Raw genomic sequence first — 18,774 nt, 5'->3', positions numbered from 1 at the left:
GGCCTTTCCATCATCACCATCAATGTTAATTCTTGATATCAGTTTATTTGTGAGGGTTTCTGTCAATAGAAGATATGATTTAACAAAATTATACATTCTGTACAATACATTTGAAATAGTGATTATGATCAGTTTGGCATATATTCACAACACAGTTTACCTTACCACCAACATAATGGTAAACATGGCTAAATTTCAAAATTCAAGACTATTATAAATAGCCGCATATTCATGCATTACACTGCACGTATGTCAAACAAATTAGTATGGACAGTAACAAAAACCCCATAGCCCTCATTCAAAGACACTTACAGCATGTTGAGGGCAGCATCCATGGCTTCCAGACAAAGTCAAGTAGCATGTAGTAGTAGAAGGACAGACCGACTTTGTCCTGGACTATTGAGCCTACTACACAGTCATAACAACAAACAGACACATGAAAAAAGGGGATAAACTAACCACAGTAACAGACACAAATACATGCACACATATTATAATGCTATATGTGATACTACGTGTGTGTGTGTGTGTGTGTGTCTGTTTCTACCTGATGAGTGTACTCTTAATTGGAACTTTTTTCTTATGGAACTGGCACACATTTGGAATATTCCAGACTGCACTCAATGGTCTCAGGACAGCAGTCGTCACAACTCACCGCCTGCAAACAGGGAACAGAGGGAGACTAGGATTAATAACCTGAAAATACCATCACTGAAACACTACTGCCCTCACATGCATCTTAAATAAACACATACTTTTGCACAAGGTCAGGTAAGCAAATAGGGGCTATGAAATGAAGAACATGTTGCCTAATGCTACTCATACATCAAAATAGCCTACTTTGACAAGATTTGAGTCATTAAACTAATGCCCCCCATTCAAGCTTCAGTGAAAAGACTACAAGCTGTCAACAATCTTACCCAAATCTTGTCAAAGTCTTCTGGTGTAAGGATGGCTTAACACTACGTTACCTTTCACAAACTAAAGATCCCTGGCATTTACTTCGGTATTGACGTGGGTCAGCCGCCTGTCTCTGTAACGTTAAAGTTCACGTCAGCAGCAGCCACTTAAAATGTAAGGTATAGCTTCTAGCTAGGTTAGCTAACATTCAAGACTGATAGCCTAGACCATTTCATTCAAACTAAAACTTTACATTCATAACGACATCTCAGACAGACTTATGATATTACTACCATTCCATAATGGTAAAGTTAGTTATTGGAAAAGTTAGCAGCTAACATTAATTTGTAACAGCTAACGTTAGCGATGTTAGCTCGCTAGCTAATTCATAACGTTAGCTAATTCTACTGTAACATGACAGTTGACGGTTAACATTAGTGCTACATCATAAATAAAATAAAAAACCCTATAGCTGCTATTTTTCTAATTAATTCCAGTTTTTAATTAGCATACAAAAGTACTGTAGTTCTTACCTTGGATATGAAGACGGCAGAGTTTGTACAGCTTCAGATACATGACAGAAAAATGACGGTTGAACTGAAGTCGGACTCGGCAGCAGTGGTTGGATTTTAAAAGTCAGTTGGGTGGGGAAGTGCGTGCGCATGCTGATAAGCATCCGTTATATTTTAAGAAATCGTGGAAATTAGACATAGCCTACTGTTGGCATATTTTAAACTGTTACATTAAAATGACTACCAAACTCATAAAATCGGATATCTAACATAATAGCCTGTCTAAGGATGATAGACTTATTAATCCAGACATGTGTGCGTGACTTGTGCTTTGAGTATCGCACCCCTGATTTCTGATTAGCAAATCAGGAGTCGAAATAAGTCATATTTCCACTGATTCTTAAAAACTCAAGATATGATCAAAATTGTTCCTGATATGCTGCATGTCATAAAAAATATCCGGACGGCATATCCCCTGATTCAGAGCCTTTTCACCCAGTGAGTACAAAGACATACTGTATAAAGAGCATAGCTACATTCGTCTCTCTATAATGTGTTCCTCTGGTAGAATAAGCAACAGACAATGTCAAGACCCATGGGCATAATCCACCAGGCAGAAAACATGCTGCTAAAAATATCTGCTCTGTACCATGCAGTCACTGATGATAAGTCATAAGTCACAACAAAGGCCTCTGGTGCATCAATAAATATACTTTAATTCTTGTAGTGATAGTGTGCGTGAAATGGTACGCAAAACAAATACAAAACATGCTGACCAACAACAGTTAGATCAACAGTAGGCTATTTACCTAGAAATGGACAGAGCTTTGCGGTGAAGGAGGCATTAGTACTGTAAAGGAATAGCTGGAATATGATGATATCACCATCATGAAAGGAGACTAGACCGTCTCATAACCCACAAATAACCACAACATCTTGGGCCTGTCCTTCAGGTAGATGGGAACAGCAGAGAGTTCTGGTGCAATGTAATTGTTCCCTCTCATTATTACAGGTGCAGCTCGGTCAGATATATCAATCATATTTGTGGAAACATTGGTATGGGTGCCATCATGAACCAGAGCATGTTTGTAGGTGTTTATGTATCTATTCCTTTTTTGTTGTTGGACCTACAGCCTGTAATAAAGTTTATATACATTACATTATAAGGAGCTATACAGTATATCACCTTTTTCTGGATTCTCTTGCCATTTCTATGTCCCAACACATATTCTGTTTGACTTTCACCTCATAGTCAAACAGCCCTGTAGAGAAACCCTTTACTTATGTGTTGAATATTATGGACATCCTGGGAAGGAGCTGAGTGATCAGTTTTTCTGAATTCCAAACTAGTGTTTCGTCCTTCATCTTTGCTGCCAGCAGGTGAATCACTAATTGTGTGAACATATAGTGGTCTCCATCCTATTCTTTTTTTTATTTTTTTTTTTTAAAGAGAACTATTTTGTTGATGCTCTGGTTGCGTGAGTGACTTTAAATGGGTTGTTGACTGTGGTCACCCACATCCTGCATGATACACAATGAAATTATAGTTGGATACAATATTTGAATCCTTGCAATACTGACTGTCAAAAATGTTTACAACTTCCACCTTACATGTTATAAACAAAAGTAGGAGCCCAACTGGGGACCCACATTTCCAACCTGAAAAATCTGAACATGCTCTGCTGTCTGAGGACTGTGTGGCAGCTGTAGAAGCGTCAAACCACATACAGCACTGAGGGTCATTTTGAGCTCTGAAGACCGGAAATGGCATCGACCTCATACACGACTCTTACAGTAATTCATCTGCTGAAGCAAGAGCTTGACAAGATGTGGCTGATTTGACACATTTAGGGTGACCAGTGGAAAGACCAAACCATATATAACAAACAGATTCATGGAAATACTGTATATAATCAGCTTTTTTAAAAGCGGAGGGGGGGGGGGGGGGGGGGCGTCACATTATATGAGTGTGGCAGTCACAAACACAGCTTTGAGCAAATCAGATAAAACATTAACACACACGATGAGTGTTACCAGTTTCACCTATATTTTCTCATTACTCTGCATGCGCAGAGTAAAAAGATGTGAAACACCAACGTTGTGTTACTCATTGAGCTCTAGAACACCCATGGCTCCCTCATGTGTTCATTATACATACAATACCGGTCAAAAATGTTAAACACCTGTATGTGTGTTTGGAGTAGGGGGTGGGACGGATCGATTCTTTCAACCAATATCTTGAGCACCAAATGAAAAATGTATTCTATTTGAAACACACAACCAATATGGTTAATGTTGGAGAAATTATTGAAACATGTATTCTCATTTATATTGATAATCTGAAAAAGCATATTACAAGTGTGATTGGGTACAATTGTTGATCGGGTTTTTATGTTCCCCTACAGTGATTGATGGTATGTGTGTTCCTTTCCATTGGATGGGGGAATTGTTGGCCATCGTGAGTGGGGAAGAGTGTAGTTGCATGTGTAGACTGTGTTCTGTGTGGTCGTGCTTTGTGGCCGAGGGTTCATCTTTTTCATGGAGAGGTCTGTTCATTTGTATCTTAATGTGCCAATCAGATGTTTTTGTACACTTTGTACTTTTGTGCACAAGATAAGGTTTCAACACTGTTGTGTAGTCCCTTTTACCTGATTTATCTAAGGGAACCGAAAGTTTCCCTAGGCCCAAGTTCTTGACCACAAGTTCTGTATTTGTTGTTGATTCAGAAATAATGTTCTGTTTGAAAGGTTCTCTTGGACACATGTTTGGTGGGACAAAGGCCAGGGCTTATTGTCCAAGTTTTAGCCATGTGATCATGTCAAAGGGCAAACTAGAGACCCTAGATACGTAAACTCTTGTATAGATACGTCAACCCTGGTATAAAAGGAGGCCCCAGACTAAAATTATCAGAGTCTGGTATGAACCATTTTGTGTTGTATCATTCTCTTTCTTTGCAAAGATAATACAATTGTGTTGTCCTTGGAATTCACTGGTCCTTGTCTTTATTTGCGCACAAACATACAAAATTATTTATCAGACATAGTAAAATTATCTATCAGTTAAACAACTAATACCATGCCAATTATAGAGAATGTGATTTTTTCATATGACACAATATTATGTTGACAAAACAAGAACACATGTGAAGAGACAGCAGATAACATGTTCCTTTAATGTGTAATGTGTCCCTATCAGAGGAGCAAAATGGGCTTGATCTCCCTTGTGTCTCTGGCTATGACTAGGTCCGTATTCTATGTGTATAAGTAGCTCCTTACAATAGTGTGTCAGTCTTAACTTTAGGACTTCTCTTAGGGTGACCAGATTTGAGTTTGCAAAAAAGAGGACACTTCAGCGCGGGGGGGGGGGGGGGGTCACATAGGCTCTGCACCTATGAACACGTGCATTTATACAAATGTGTCAACATATATGGTGATATATGATAATAAGCTTTATTGGCCAGCCCAACACTAACAGAAAAACACTGCCTCAAAAGGCTATTTTGAACACATGTACAACTACACTCTCATCTGGCGTAATAATCAAGGCAACTTGCAAACGTACCATAGGCGCAGTGATATCGTACGCAGCATCTGAAAATAGTCCCCATAGACAACAAGCAGTAGTAGTGCCAGTAGTCTGCAAGTTGCCTTGATTATTACGCCAGATGAGAGTGTAGTTCCATGTCAAATCAGCCTAGAAAAACGCCAGGTTTCATTTTCAGTTGGTCTTATTGCACTTTCTAACTTGAGAGGAGACACGTTTTAAATGGGAAAATTATCAGAAATCTTAGTCACTTTTAAACATGAAGCTAGCAGGCGAGAAGCTAATGGTCTAATCCGATTCAATGATTTATGCTAGGCTGAAGCTAAAAGTTGTATCGCCAGACTCACAGAATGGCTGGATGAACGGGAACAAGGTAAATATCGATTGTTTTGCTCGAGGGGAGGTGGGAAATGAGCGTATTTCCAAAAATGGCGGAATATCCCTTTAAAGATCATTAAAACAATGTAGGCCTACTGAAACCCTTATTTATACAGTGTATGATTTGAGTAAATAAGCAAGTAAAATCTGTTGCAGTCTATACATTACTGTAAAAAGGCTATTGATTATAAATCATGGTGTAAAAGAAAACACAGAAACACTCTATTATTGTCCAACATTGTGAACAAGATCTCAAGCTTAAAAGTTCAAGTACTGATGTTACTACTCGATTACCCGAGCACTTGAGTACTCTGCACAACCCTTAGAACCCAGTACACTGGAAATTATCATTGTACAATCATGTAAATAAGCATAAGCAAATGGGTTTATGAGAGTAGTGAGACTGAATTGCATATTGAATTTATTTTAGTTTATTCTTAAAGATACCCTCCGGAGAAAATCAAGTTTGGAACCTTCTTTATGATATCTACTATATTTTGAGACATATCAAGACAACAAGACATATCATAAGCAGAATAAGCAGTCAATGTCACAAATATAACTATTTTAAGGCCATGAGGGGATTTTCCATGAAAAAAGAATCTTATGAACTTATGAACCTACTGGAGGCTGACTTCAATAAAACATCCACCATCATTATACTTTATTTGATAGGGCAAATAGAAACTGAGGAGATGATAAGAGGAGAGGAGTTATTACCATTTAAACTATAATAAGGATCGAAGAATGGGTAAAGTTTCTCAGTGAAGGTAACATTAGCATAAGAGTAGAGATGATACCAACAGCCTGCATCATAAAATGAGACCAGACCTGCCTCATAATCCACAAACACCCCCACCCTCTGGGGATTCTCTTTCGGGGAGAGGGGAACCCAGCGATCTAGTGCTATATAAGTCCCATATTCACTCAGATATATTGCCCAGTATCCATCCTCAGGGCTCGGAGTTCTGTCCCCCATCCTGTTAATGGACTCTCTGGCCACTCCTAAGAACCACTTAATCTTCCCCTTGACCTGAACCTCATAGTAGAATTTGCCAGCGGAAAACCCCTGTTTTCCCAAAACATGTGGCCAAATACTGAACCTTTTTGGGTTGTTAGGGACATTGGATATTGTGTAGCCTCTCACTTGTTTCCCATCAGCAGACAGTAAGAGAGCGCGATGTGCTGTGTCAGGATCCAGAGTCACATCCACTAAAACAGAAGAAAAGACATGGCAGCTGAAAATGTATCTAGTCTGAAACATAATGATACATGCTATGAACATTTTTTCTGAGAAATGTTTTATAGAAACTGTCTGTGACAAATGTAATGTGGATTATGTAACCCATGGAACCTGTGCATATTCCAAATTACCATTATTACAGGGAGAGAACATTGGGCACGTAACTGAAGCATTTTGTTCACAACGTGCAAAAACAATTTTAGAAGACTGGTCTACTTTTGTCTAACATACTGTATGTGCTGCCATCATATCTGGTGAAGCCTGTTCCATTGATCATAGTGGAAACTTATTGTGGCAGCATGATGCAACAACGTGAACAGAACTCTTCAGTAACGTGGTCTGTTAGTCCTAGGTAGTGCTATTACAGTTTTTACTGTAATTGCTTTTAAAATGAGCTTGCCTCATTATGTCAAAACTCCACACACAGCCATATACAAATCAAATATAGAAACAAAGCAAAGTAAAAAAAAAATACATTACATGATAAATTGCTATTGAAAAACAACATAAATACTTGTTTTGTGTGTGTATGTGTGTGTGTGTGGTGGGGGGCTGGGTTATGGATCCCGCCTTAGGATCTGGTGCAAGACCTCGTCAACATCACAGGTGATGTCGTCGTGGGCTGGGCAATGGGGAAAATATTGCCTTGTGTGCCAAATCCACCCTTTGATTGATCCCATCTCAATGTCTCCATATAACTCTTCCATAGCTTGCAGAATACACCAGTGATATCCCCACACCCAAAGCCGCGGCCTTCCTACTGGAATTGGGAGTCCATAGCTGGCCAAACACGAGTGAACTTGGAGTGCGAAATATTGTGGTGTGCCGTGGCGAATAATTGATGTATGCCTGCCCCCCACGCTTGTAGTGATCATCCTGCCCCCCCCCCCCCCCCACCCCCCTCCCTAAGCTGTGGCCCAAGGATGCCGCCCATGATTGGAGACTGAAAGCCCCAGCCTGCCTAGCAGTGGAGTGAGAGTTATTGGGTGCCCTAGTTTGTCGTGACAATGAAGTGTCCATTATGAAGTGGGTTACCCCCCACTTTTTTTTAACATATTCTTTATTTATTGCAGACAGCACAGATACTGTACATGGTAAGATAATGACATATCTATTACAGAGATCTACCAAATGAAAGAAAAGAAAAGGGAAAATAAATCAAATCAAATAAAGGGAAGGGGGGGGGGGGGGGGGGGGCTTTTCCCCCAGGCTGAGGTCGAGGCCTACCAGACGTTGTGGCAAGTCAGAGCGGATTACGAGAGTCTTAGTTAGGCACCACTAGATATTCCCCAAGATGGGTGACAGTACTATCAACTCCGTATAATGTGTCTTCTGCTCTCCCTTCTAGTTTTCGCGGCATTGGGGACTCTGTTGTGGTGGCTGGGTTGAATGGGGGAGCGTGGCAGTACTCCACACTGAACTAGTGGTGGCACCCACGATCCTTCTTGGGAAACCTCTCTATTTTTCTACTAATACTTGGCCTCTGCCCATATTGGTTGGTGTTGGTTGCTCCTTGGAGTGGAAGGGATTTGGCCTGTTATTAGCGCCCTCAGGTGGTCACAACACTGCATATTGAAAATAGCCCAGTTAGACACTGGGATTGGATCTCCTGAAGGAGTTCTCATACATGTTGAATACTTGTTGACTGCTTTTCATTCACTCGTGTTATGACTGGATATGATGATGCCAATAGGGCACAAAGAAGTCATGAAGTTAAATGGAGGCTATTTTGAAGAATCTAACACAACATATTACGTTTCTTAACAGAAGAACAAAATATGTTTCATGAGTCAACAACACAAAATGTGATTGTCATAATTTAAAAAGTACCTGCATGACTTTTAATTCTCTTCATGTCATCTGATTCTGTGAATAAATAAGAATAAATTCATTAAGTCAAAGACAAATCTTCTGTATGATTGAGATAGTTCGATTAGAAAAGACAACGTGCAGTGCAGTGCAAAAAAAAAAAATGCTTTTTGAAGTGCAGTGGTCCGAGGGCATATAGTTTTGATTTAGAAAGTGGTGAGGACAGCAATTTGGGAGTCATTGATAATACACCATTTTTTCAATATCCCATTTTTGGATTTCAATATCCCATCCCATGCATGCATAATGTGGTGAGTGTAGAATATGTGAGCTATTCCACTGAGAAGAACAGGTGAGGGAATGAATGCAGAGTTGCATGCAGAATGCAGAATGTACATTTGATGTCAAAATACACAAGTACCAAAAATATGGCTTACAGGAGTGCTACTCCACTAATACTGTATACAGTGAGGAGCATATGTATTTGATACCATGCTAAAACAGGAATATAAAATCATCATTTGACAATTGATCTTAATGCCTTAATTAAAAAAATAAGTAAAAATAAAACCGCTAAGGACACCTATTTTCTTTGTGATTGAAGAATGTATCATAAATAAATAAATGTTTTCCTTAAATGCTAAGGGAAGGAAGTATTTGACCCCCTATGTAACCCTATGGGAATTTAACACATAGGGCTAACATAGGGGCAGGCAGATTTTTATTTTTAAAGGTCAGCTATTTCATGGATCCAGGATATTATGCATCCTGATAAAGTTCCCTTGGCCGTTGGAATTAAAATAGCCCCACATCATCACATACCCTTCACCATAGCTAGAGATTGGCATGGTGCTTTTTCCAGTAGGCCTATTAGCCTGTTTGATGCTCATTGAGCTCAATGTATAACTTTTAAAAGTGTTCTTTGTAATTGATGAAATAGAGAAAGATGTCACCAGCCACACAGGCCACTGGTTTGACCCCCTTCCTCTTCCTTCTGAGCACCCAGTGGCTGGAGGACTGTTGCATCTACTTTTGCAGATGGAGCCTTTCACTGTTTGCACAGTTATGGTTTTCAGAGAGGTTTGAGTGAGAATCTGATGTGCCGAGTGACACATTATTGGCAGGGATGAAAAGTGACCCAAACTGACAAATGAGTCACATGTCGCACACAGTTTTGAGATACAGAACAAATACTTCAAAAATCACACTTATGACACGGGTGGCGCACAGTAGAATTCAGCACATGCTCTTTGAATACCCTGACTCATTAACAATCACATAATCACATGAGGATAGACGCAAAAAGAAATGTAGGCTACAACTGAGGACATCTAGTGGCAAAAGATAGTAACTGCAACCGGAAAGTCCCTGGGGCCTGAGGGGTAGAGTTATTTTAGGGCCTCAAGGGACGCAAATGCATGAATGGGTTCCAGGGTATAAAACCAAAGACCCGTTTGTTTGGTCTCTACGCTACTGCTGAAAATGAAGATTCTTGGGTCTCCGTCTCCTGCTCTTCTATTCTTTCACTCTCTTTGTCTCTCTCTTTCATTCCCATTTCTCTCATGCACAAGTTTCTTCTGTTTAGATGGTCATAGTCTAATCAGTTCATTCATTTATTGGTTAGCAGCTACTTAAAACTTTTGGTTTCATCTCACGTGTAGTTAACTTGACATCTGTAACATTTAAGCCACCGTTTATTGCAGTATAACATTTGGTTAAGAAATTGTATGTTGTTGATGTTGTATGTCAACACAAAATCTAATCTGCACAAAATTATTTTCTGTCAGTAAAAACATTGCAAATATTCTCTCTGTTTCGGTCGGTACACTCACTTTTGTGATGTGGCTTGGAGTCAGATGACAGTCTGCTTGCCTGGCTTTAGGTTTATCGTTTCTGTCCAAAATTGCATGACAATTGTACTCACCATGTTTGTAAAGACGTAGTTCATCTCGCTCACCAGCCAGGGCACTGATGTTGGTGTCCAGCAGAGATTTCTCAGCACTCAATTGTTTATTCTCTCTGATCAAGTTGCTATTAAGGATCTCTAGCTGGTCTTTCTCCTCAGTCAAGTTGTTGTACCTAAGCTGTAGCTGCCCTACTTCAGTTTTGGTGCACAGCCCTGTGATGACAGCCAAAAGGAGAACACACAGCAGCCCAAGAAACACCACAGCCAGTTTGTAGGGACCTGAGGAGAACATCACGTATGAGAATACTTTGCGTAGAACAATAAAATATGAAGAGACTTGCAGAATAATGTAATGCATAATTACCATGGTTATGACCCCCAGAACGATCCTGGATCTCGCTGTGCTTCAGTCTTTGCTGAGACCTTTTCGGAACTGCATTCATGTATATATTTTCTGTGTTTTCGCATGGTCTTATATAAATACTGGAAGAATCTGGATCTTCATAAATGTCGTCAGACATGTTGATTTCTCTCTGCTATTTGGTCAATGTGGAGTGTGAACCTGCTGGTCTGTACCAGTAAGGAGTGAGTGTTTAACTGTGCAGCAGGGCATGGCTAATATCTAAAGAAGAAGTCACAAGTGTGGTGTACAGTAAAGGAAAAGCAAAAATAACTTGCTCTCATGAGGAGTAAAAATAATCTTTCATTTGACAAATGTCAGCAGCATTGTAGCATTTTAGTTCATAGACTCAATAGTGAAAGATCATGTTCTCAATAGCAACTAGTCAAAGACTATGTTCTATCAAATGACGCAAAAAAATAACCTAATACAAACATAACATTGAACTTAACAACAAAAATGCATGTTCAGCTTCAGCCATTGGTCCAAGGTTGGCCCCTCAGTAACTGGATGAACTGTGGCCCCACATTCATTCCCACCACCACCTCCCTGACCAGTCTAAATGTAGAGTTCCACACCCGATTGAGCTTTCAGTGAGGCCGACCAATGAGGCATACTGTTTATGCTTAAACTAGATATACCGCAAAGCGGTACAAAATATGACCACCGCTCAGTCCTGCACATTTTCTCCGTAAAAATAATCCTTGATTTTCAACTTATCTCCATCTCCTACTCCGTCCTCTACTCTTGCACCGTTTGTGTATGTTAATGAGTGTGCATGTGTGTGTTTGCTTTTTGTGTATATGTGCCTCTCTGTGTGTCTGTTCACTTGTGTGTGTGTGTGTGTGGGGGGGGGGGTAATGGTGTGTGAGTTTATGTTTGTGTGTACATGCATCTGTGTGTGTGCATGTGTTGTGTGTTGATGCATGCGTGCCTGCACGTGTTTGTGTCTTTGTGTGCGTGCCTGCTTGTGTGCATGCCGTGTGTTTGCATGCGAGTCTGTGCATGTGTGCCTGTGTGTGTGTATGTGCGTGCATGCATGTGTATGTGTGCATGTCTACTGTGTGTGTATGTCTGAGCATTTGTCTTTATGTGTGTGTGTTTGCATGTGTGAGTGTGTGTGTGTGTGTGCTTGCATGTGTGAGCATGTATCTTTATGTGTGTGTTTGCATATGTGTGTGTGTGCGAGTGAATATGGGATGGGTCAACATGGTCCCTGGAGGCCAACGCACAAAAACAATTGATCATCATAGGCCCTACGGTTCTCGAGATATTCACAGAAAATCCAGCCATCTAGGCCAATTAGGCCCACTAAATGTACACTAATTGTGTGGCCCCCCCATTGGAACTCAATTCCACAAAACCTGGCATGCGTTTTTATGACATGTCAACCACATAATGAAAACATGCATACCAATATTTATCACCACAGTCCACAGGGTGTAATGAGGCAGAAATGACTTTTTAACAAAGGAACATTGCAAAGGTTTATGTTAATTGAAAGTTTGTCATCTATGATTTCTAGAAGTTTTATGGAAATGGTGTGTCTTGAAAAGAACAAAGATCCGCTTTAACCCTCTCTGAAAAGAATGAGTCTGTCATTAAGAAAGTTATCAAGGCTTGTTGCAGTGGAGTGTATAGTGATGTCAGTCCAAACTTCAGCTAGCTGCACAGCACAGGCCCTGAGTACATGTCCAGGATACCATATGGGTCATGGGACTGATTCTCATCACAAAGACAGCACATGCATATCACATGAAACTGCAGGACCTGCACTAATGGTGCTGATCGATAAATGGAGAGTTAGTTACTCTGTCTCTGCATATTCTGTAGTTCCCCATTTTTTAAATGTGTTATGTCTCTATTTAGAGAGGTTGCTAGCTTGTGTTCTAGATTCACACCTCCATGTCAGGAGGGGTGGTCTGTGGGGTTGAGGCTCTGAGAAAAAAGGATATGAAAGGACAGGACCTGGTCGGCTTTAAAAGAGTCATACAGCATGCATCAACCAGGATGAGACCACAACTGAAAATAGTGATGTGCTCAAGTGTGTGTGTGTGTGTGTGTGTGTGTGTGTGTGTGTGTTTGTGTGTGAGAGAGAGAGAGGGTGTGCATGCCTGTGTGTGTGTGTGTGTGTGTGTGTGTGTGTGTGTGTGTGTGTGTGTACTGTAGGGTGAGGAAGGATCAAGAAGGGCCTTGACAAAAGGTCAAGAAAAGAATTGTTAGGGTCTTCACAAGTAAGAGGCGATGAAGTTGTGGCTCAGATAGTAGGTCTGTATAAATGTTCTGCAGGTGACCCTGCAACTTTATAGCAACTTAATGTCTTTGTTAGTCTATACCTCTTCTCTCTTTCTCTCTCATTGTCCTTGTCAGTTACACACACACACAGTTTTGCCAAAAAAATGGTCCAATGATTAATTACCAAAGTCTCAATATCATAGAAGATAGTTACATTGTTAGTGTTCTGTACAGTGCTCCCTGCCATATAGGGAAACGTCTGTACATCCGTAACAGTAATCCGTACAGTTAACCTTTTGCAATCGATTGCAATTAGAAGTACCTCCAACAACCTTGTCTTGTGCTCTTTGATCTCTGACCGGAAGTGACCAGGCAGCGACCAACGACGAACACACAAACTGAGTAAGCATGCACAGCATATTTATCAATACCGAAGAGATAAGTACGAATCCACAGAATCCACTGTCACATATCTTCCGCAATAGGTCAACTATGGGCTCTATTTTTTATGACATGCAACCCGCAGCGCACATTAAATCATCATGCCACATAATGAAAACATGCAGTTATGCTATATCACCTTATCACAGGGTGTAATGAGGCAGAAGTCACTTTTTAACATAGACAGGAACATGGCAAAGGTTTATTTTAATTGAGAATTTGTCATCTATGATTTTTACAAGTTTCATGGAAATGGTGTGTCTTGAAAATAATTAATCTGCTGAAAAATTCCTCTTCAGTGTGCTGACCCACCAATGCATACAGCATGATGTTTTGTGGAATTACGTTAGTATAAAGATACTTACTTAGTAGTACAGTACATCAAAAAAATCCCTCAATATATGTTGCCAAATGAACTTCAAGCGTGTGCAAGTGGACTTCAAGCGTGTGTCTCTGTGAACATCCGCTGGTCTTGGAAGTTATTCGCTTGGAGTCGAGACTGAGTCCAAGAGAAGCTGTCCCCTCGGACGCTACACTGACAACAAAGCTAGCTGCATGTGCTTTTACATAGATATATATATCTATGGTGCTTTTAGCTCGATTACTAGCATGCTCGACTCCTATCCGAAGTTTCTGTTTTTGTTTCAAGAAGAAAAACTGACCAATTTCATTGTATACAGTATGTATACATGTTGAATAGAATTTGGAAATAACATTACACAAAGTGCAAAGGTTTCATTGTAAATAATGCATTCATTGTCCATGTTTATACGGTCTATGATTTAAGTAAATAAGCAAGCAAAATCTGTTGTAGTATATTATAGTCCAGGACACTATAGTTCAGACCAATTCATTCGTTCAATTTTTGGGGGGATTATGAAAACTATATATTTTTGGAATCCTTAGAACCTGAAGAATCAGGAAATCTTTGTTTGACAATTTTCAGAAGTCATTAAAGCAGTCATTTTGGGTCATGAAAATTGTGTACTATTGCATTAAAAACGCCATATAATGCTATACTGGTAGATAGGGTTACATTTTAAACTTTTATGTATCACCACAAAACTTTCCCAGTTATTCACTTACATTAAGACAAGATGTTTTTGTATTACAAGTTTTCTGAAATGTAATGTTTAAATATGCAAATGAATATGCAAATGTGCACCCTAGCAGCAGCAAATGTTGGTCATGGTAGTCGAGCAACTTTCCGTTGGCTTGCAAGCTGGAAAATTAAACTTCTATTGGGCCAATCCCATTTTTATAGAGTTGGTGGGTGGGCTTAACATAATGATGACTGACCTGCGACCATAAGTTGCGACTTCAGCGTGAATTCCCCGTCCTGCTACTTGAAAACAAGAAGATGATTGGATGTAGCACTATCCCATTGCGTGGAGAGGGAATTTGAAAGACAACCGTTTATTCAGTCTTGATGTGGGTCTGGCTCGTCAGGCTATGTCAGTCACACCATGCCATGTAAAGATATTACACTGCAATCAGCCCAAACCAAAGCAAAATAAACCAGTGAAGCAGATTTCAGTAAACAAAGATGGTATCTCTGGAACCCATCAGCTGCGTCACCTAGGTTGGGTAGTTGCCTCTGCAGTACCCAGGTTGAAGTCAGAAGAGAGCACAAGTAATGTCCCATGTTAGGCTGGGCTAGCTGTACCGCTACTTCCCGAAGTGGCACATGAGTGGTCAACCCTCCTGACTGATTATGCAGGCAAACCAACTACGTCGCCTGGCAGTTGGTGAAGAACATCCAACTGTTATCTCTTTTGACATGGTCCTCTACGAGAAGGCTGTTCAACTGATGGATTTCAGACCTGATCTGAAAAAACTCTGTTGTTCCAAGGCTTGGGGAATTGCACACCACAATGGCTGCTCTGAGAGCTCTTGGGATTTCTATTAAAAATTCAGGTACTGTATAGATGATGCCTGGATAGAACCTGATGTCTTTGGTGCAGCACCAACAAGCCAAATCCTGAAGTGTACACACAACAAGCGTTCTTTGCGTGGCCATTATTTACTCATATGTGGCTCTGTACAAATTGGTTCTGGAGGAATTCTTCATGGAGAACCCACAGCTGAGAGATGTTTGCTGGCAGGCAACAGAGCAAGTTGAACCGGCCTGCTCTGAGAAGGACAAATCTACCATGGTTGAGTGTACAATGCAGGCTAATAGTACATTCCTTGAAGCTTTGACTAATGCTGAATTTGTGAAATCATTAAATGAGTGGGAAGCAAACAAAGCTAAAAATGCAATGTTCAGATCCATCCATACATCGAGTGGAGACAATTCTCTTCTAGGTGGCAGCTTCTCGCACTGCTGATCTTGCACTCCACCTTCAAGCTGCAGAAGGACTTAGCAAGCTTTTCTTTGCATTTGACAGAATCAGATAACTCCCCCAAGCTCATCATATCCTCTGCTGCAGGACACTCAAATAGCAACATCCAATTGCACTTTGAAAGAAACAACCATATAGAAGCAGATACCTTGATTCATCATACAGTTTTGGCATCAAATCGCAACCCCCCTGGTGCAATGCTGATGTTCTTCTCTCCTGACTCTGATGTTCTATTATTGGTCATAGCAAACTAGAGGACTTGGTTGAAAGATACTTGTATTTCAATGACATCTGGGATTCTGCAGTGGAACCAACTTGGACAGCTCTAGGTGTAAATCATGCAAAGTCTTTACCAGCATTTCATGCATTCACAGCAGCAGCCAACACCAGGTGCTTTTCTGGAATAGAAAAGGCCACATGGTTCAACATCTACTTGAAAGCAGATGATTGTGTCCTCAGTGCTCTACAGATGCTCTCACAAAAAAGTTGTCGGAAGCAATGCAGACAAATGTTACCCTTCTTCAGGAAAGGGTGTGCATACATGCCTTGAAAGTGTTTTGTGTTTTCTACCACAACATTGGCAAGAGCTGTTTCCACACAATAGCCCTGCTTATTCATAAGACCCACCAGTTTTTTTAAAAAAAACTTGTATCATGGTAAACAGTCAATTCCACAGCCAGCAACATTGAAAAGGTTCTTGATTGAGGAATACATAAATGAAGGCGTTTTCTGGCATTGTTTTTTAAATACTTAATAGTTACTTTTTTATCAGGAACTATTAAGTATTTTAATAATAAAGGGCTAAAACCTTAATCCTCCATAAAGGATAGCTACTATTATATGTACATGTCAGGTTTGGAAGTTTGTGCAAATTAACGCCTATTTCAGTATATTAAGCCTCATTTGCATATTCATTTGCATATTTAAACATTACAATTCAGAAAACTTGTAATACAATTTTTTTTTTTTTTTTTTTAAGTTTAAAATGTAACCCTATCTACCAGTATAGCATTATATATGGCGTTTTTAATGCAATAGTACTCCATTTTCAAGACTCAAAATGACTGCTTTAATGACTTCTGAAAATTGTCAAACAAAGATTTCCTGATTCGTCAGGTTCTAAGGATTCCAAAAATATATAGTTTTCATAATCCCCCCAAAAATTGAACGCAATTATACAAGTAAACTGACTATTACTGTAAAAAGGCTACTGATTATGGTGTAAAAGAAAACACAGAAACACTTCCTATTATTGTCTTGAGTGGTTGACAAGATCTTGAGCACTGATGTTACTATACATTACCTGAGCACTTGAATACATTGTACAATCATGTAAATAAGCAAATACAAATGGGTTTATGAAAGCGGTGAGATTCATTTGCATGAGATCAGAATATTTGGGGTTTAGCATTATGAAGAAATAGCTAGTTTATTTCTTCAAGATCCCCTCCGGTGAAAATCAATTTAGCAATCTGTATTATATCTACAAGACAAATAATAAGCAAAGCAAAATAAGCAGTCAATGTCATGACCGAGAATTTCTACTTTGGATTGATGGCCAATCGATTAAAGTATCAGTATGCGACAAATATACAGTATAAACCAATTTAAAGACATGAGGGGATTTTCCATGAATGAAAAGAACCTTCTGAGATATGTTAGGAGGAGCAGAGAATAGATTTAGGTGTGCATTATCAAGTGCATTAAGGAATGTCAATGTCAATATATGGTTTACATTGAATCTTTTATTTATTAATTTATCGATTTATTTCACATTTCATTTATTTACATAAAAAACATTCCATATGTAACTAGAAAAGCACTCAGAGAACGCAGACCTCCGCCTGTATTGTTCTTCCTAGGTTGTCATACATTTGAACCTAAACTATTCAGATTGCCACCACGCCAATCCCGACGGTGATACAGACAAATCTCATCGAAATCCATCCATTACTTTTTGAATTATCTTGCTAACAAACAGACAAACAAACAAACAAACAAACAAACAAACCCCGATGAAAACATAACCTCCTTGGCCGGAGTAATAAACATGCTGAATTCTGACTTTAATAAAACATACAGTACACCATCATTATACATTACTTGATAGGGCAGATATGAACTGAGGAGATGATAAGAGGAGAGGAGTTCTTTCCTCCATGATTAAGATTAGGACAGAGGACTGGGTAAAGTTTCTCAGTGAAGGTAACATTAGCATAAGAGTAGAGATGATACCAACTGTCTGCATCATAAAAGGAGACCAGACCTGCCTCATAATCCACAAACACCCCCACCCTCTGGGGCTTCTCTTTCAGGGAGAGGAGAACACGGGTACTGTCCAATGCCTTATACTCAGTCCCATTACGCAGCCATATTGTCCAGTATCCATTCTCAGGGCTCCAAGTTATCTTTCCCTTCCTGATCATGGACTCTCTGCCCACCCCTAAGGTCCACTCAATCTTCCCCTTGACCTGAACCTCATAGTAGAATTTGCCCGTGGAAAAGCCCTGTTTTCCCAAGACATTTACAACAAGACTGAACCTTTTGGGGTTGTCAGGGACATTCTGCTTTGTGTCGCCACATCTCACTTGTTTCCCATCAGCAGACAGGATGAGGGAGGCATGTGCTGTGTCAGGATCCAGAGTTACATCCACTAAGACAGAAAAAAGACATGACAGCTGAAATTGTATTTGATTTGAAACAAAATGATACAATTTTCTTTTGTGAAGAATGCTTTATAGAAACTGTCGTGACAAGTGTAATTTGCAGACTAACCCATGTAACCTGTGTGTGCATGTTATAAGTTATTACAGGAAGACGGTGGGCGTGTAACTGAAGCGTTCTTATCACAAAGCGTAAAAAATATTTAGAAGACTGTCTAAAATCGCCCATATCTTCAGATGAAATGTTATGAACTGCACCAAATTTCATCTGTGTGTTTTCATGTGACAGAAGAAAATCAATCACGATATGACCGCTATGCTAGCTACGCTAGCGGTGGTCATAATTAATTTATGTGTACATTTAGTGACTGTAGACCCATTGGCCTGTAGATGGTGCTA

At 39.8% G+C, this 18,774-nt stretch overlaps 1 protein-coding gene and 1 long non-coding RNA gene across 2 annotated transcripts; both read right to left on the bottom strand.

Moving 5' to 3' along the window:
- LOC134060340 (uncharacterized) lies at positions 1–1,903 on the bottom strand. The gene is made up of 4 exons (XR_009935168.1): positions 1,434–1,903; positions 972–1,033; positions 313–658; positions 1–59 (listed from the first exon to the last, which is right to left on the bottom strand). It is a non-coding gene; the product is annotated as an uncharacterized LOC134060340 (long non-coding RNA).
- Positions 1,904–17,811: 15,908 nt separating this feature from the next.
- On the bottom strand, positions 17,812–18,491 carry LOC134060519 (zinc-binding protein A33-like). The gene is made up of 2 exons (XM_062517249.1): positions 18,488–18,491; positions 17,812–18,365 (listed from the first exon to the last, which is right to left on the bottom strand). Exons 1-2 carry the CDS (start codon positions 18,489–18,491, stop codon positions 17,812–17,814), a joined length of 558 nt encoding a protein of 185 aa, XP_062373233.1.
- Positions 18,492–18,774: the final 283 nt, after the last annotated feature.

This window comes from Sardina pilchardus, chromosome 16, assembly GCF_963854185.1.
Source record: "Sardina pilchardus chromosome 16, fSarPil1.1, whole genome shotgun sequence".
NCBI classification, from domain to species: Eukaryota; Metazoa; Chordata; class Actinopteri; order Clupeiformes; family Clupeidae; genus Sardina; species Sardina pilchardus.
Note: the sequence above shows the minus strand (reverse complement) of the source record. Positions and strands in the feature narration are given on the sequence as shown.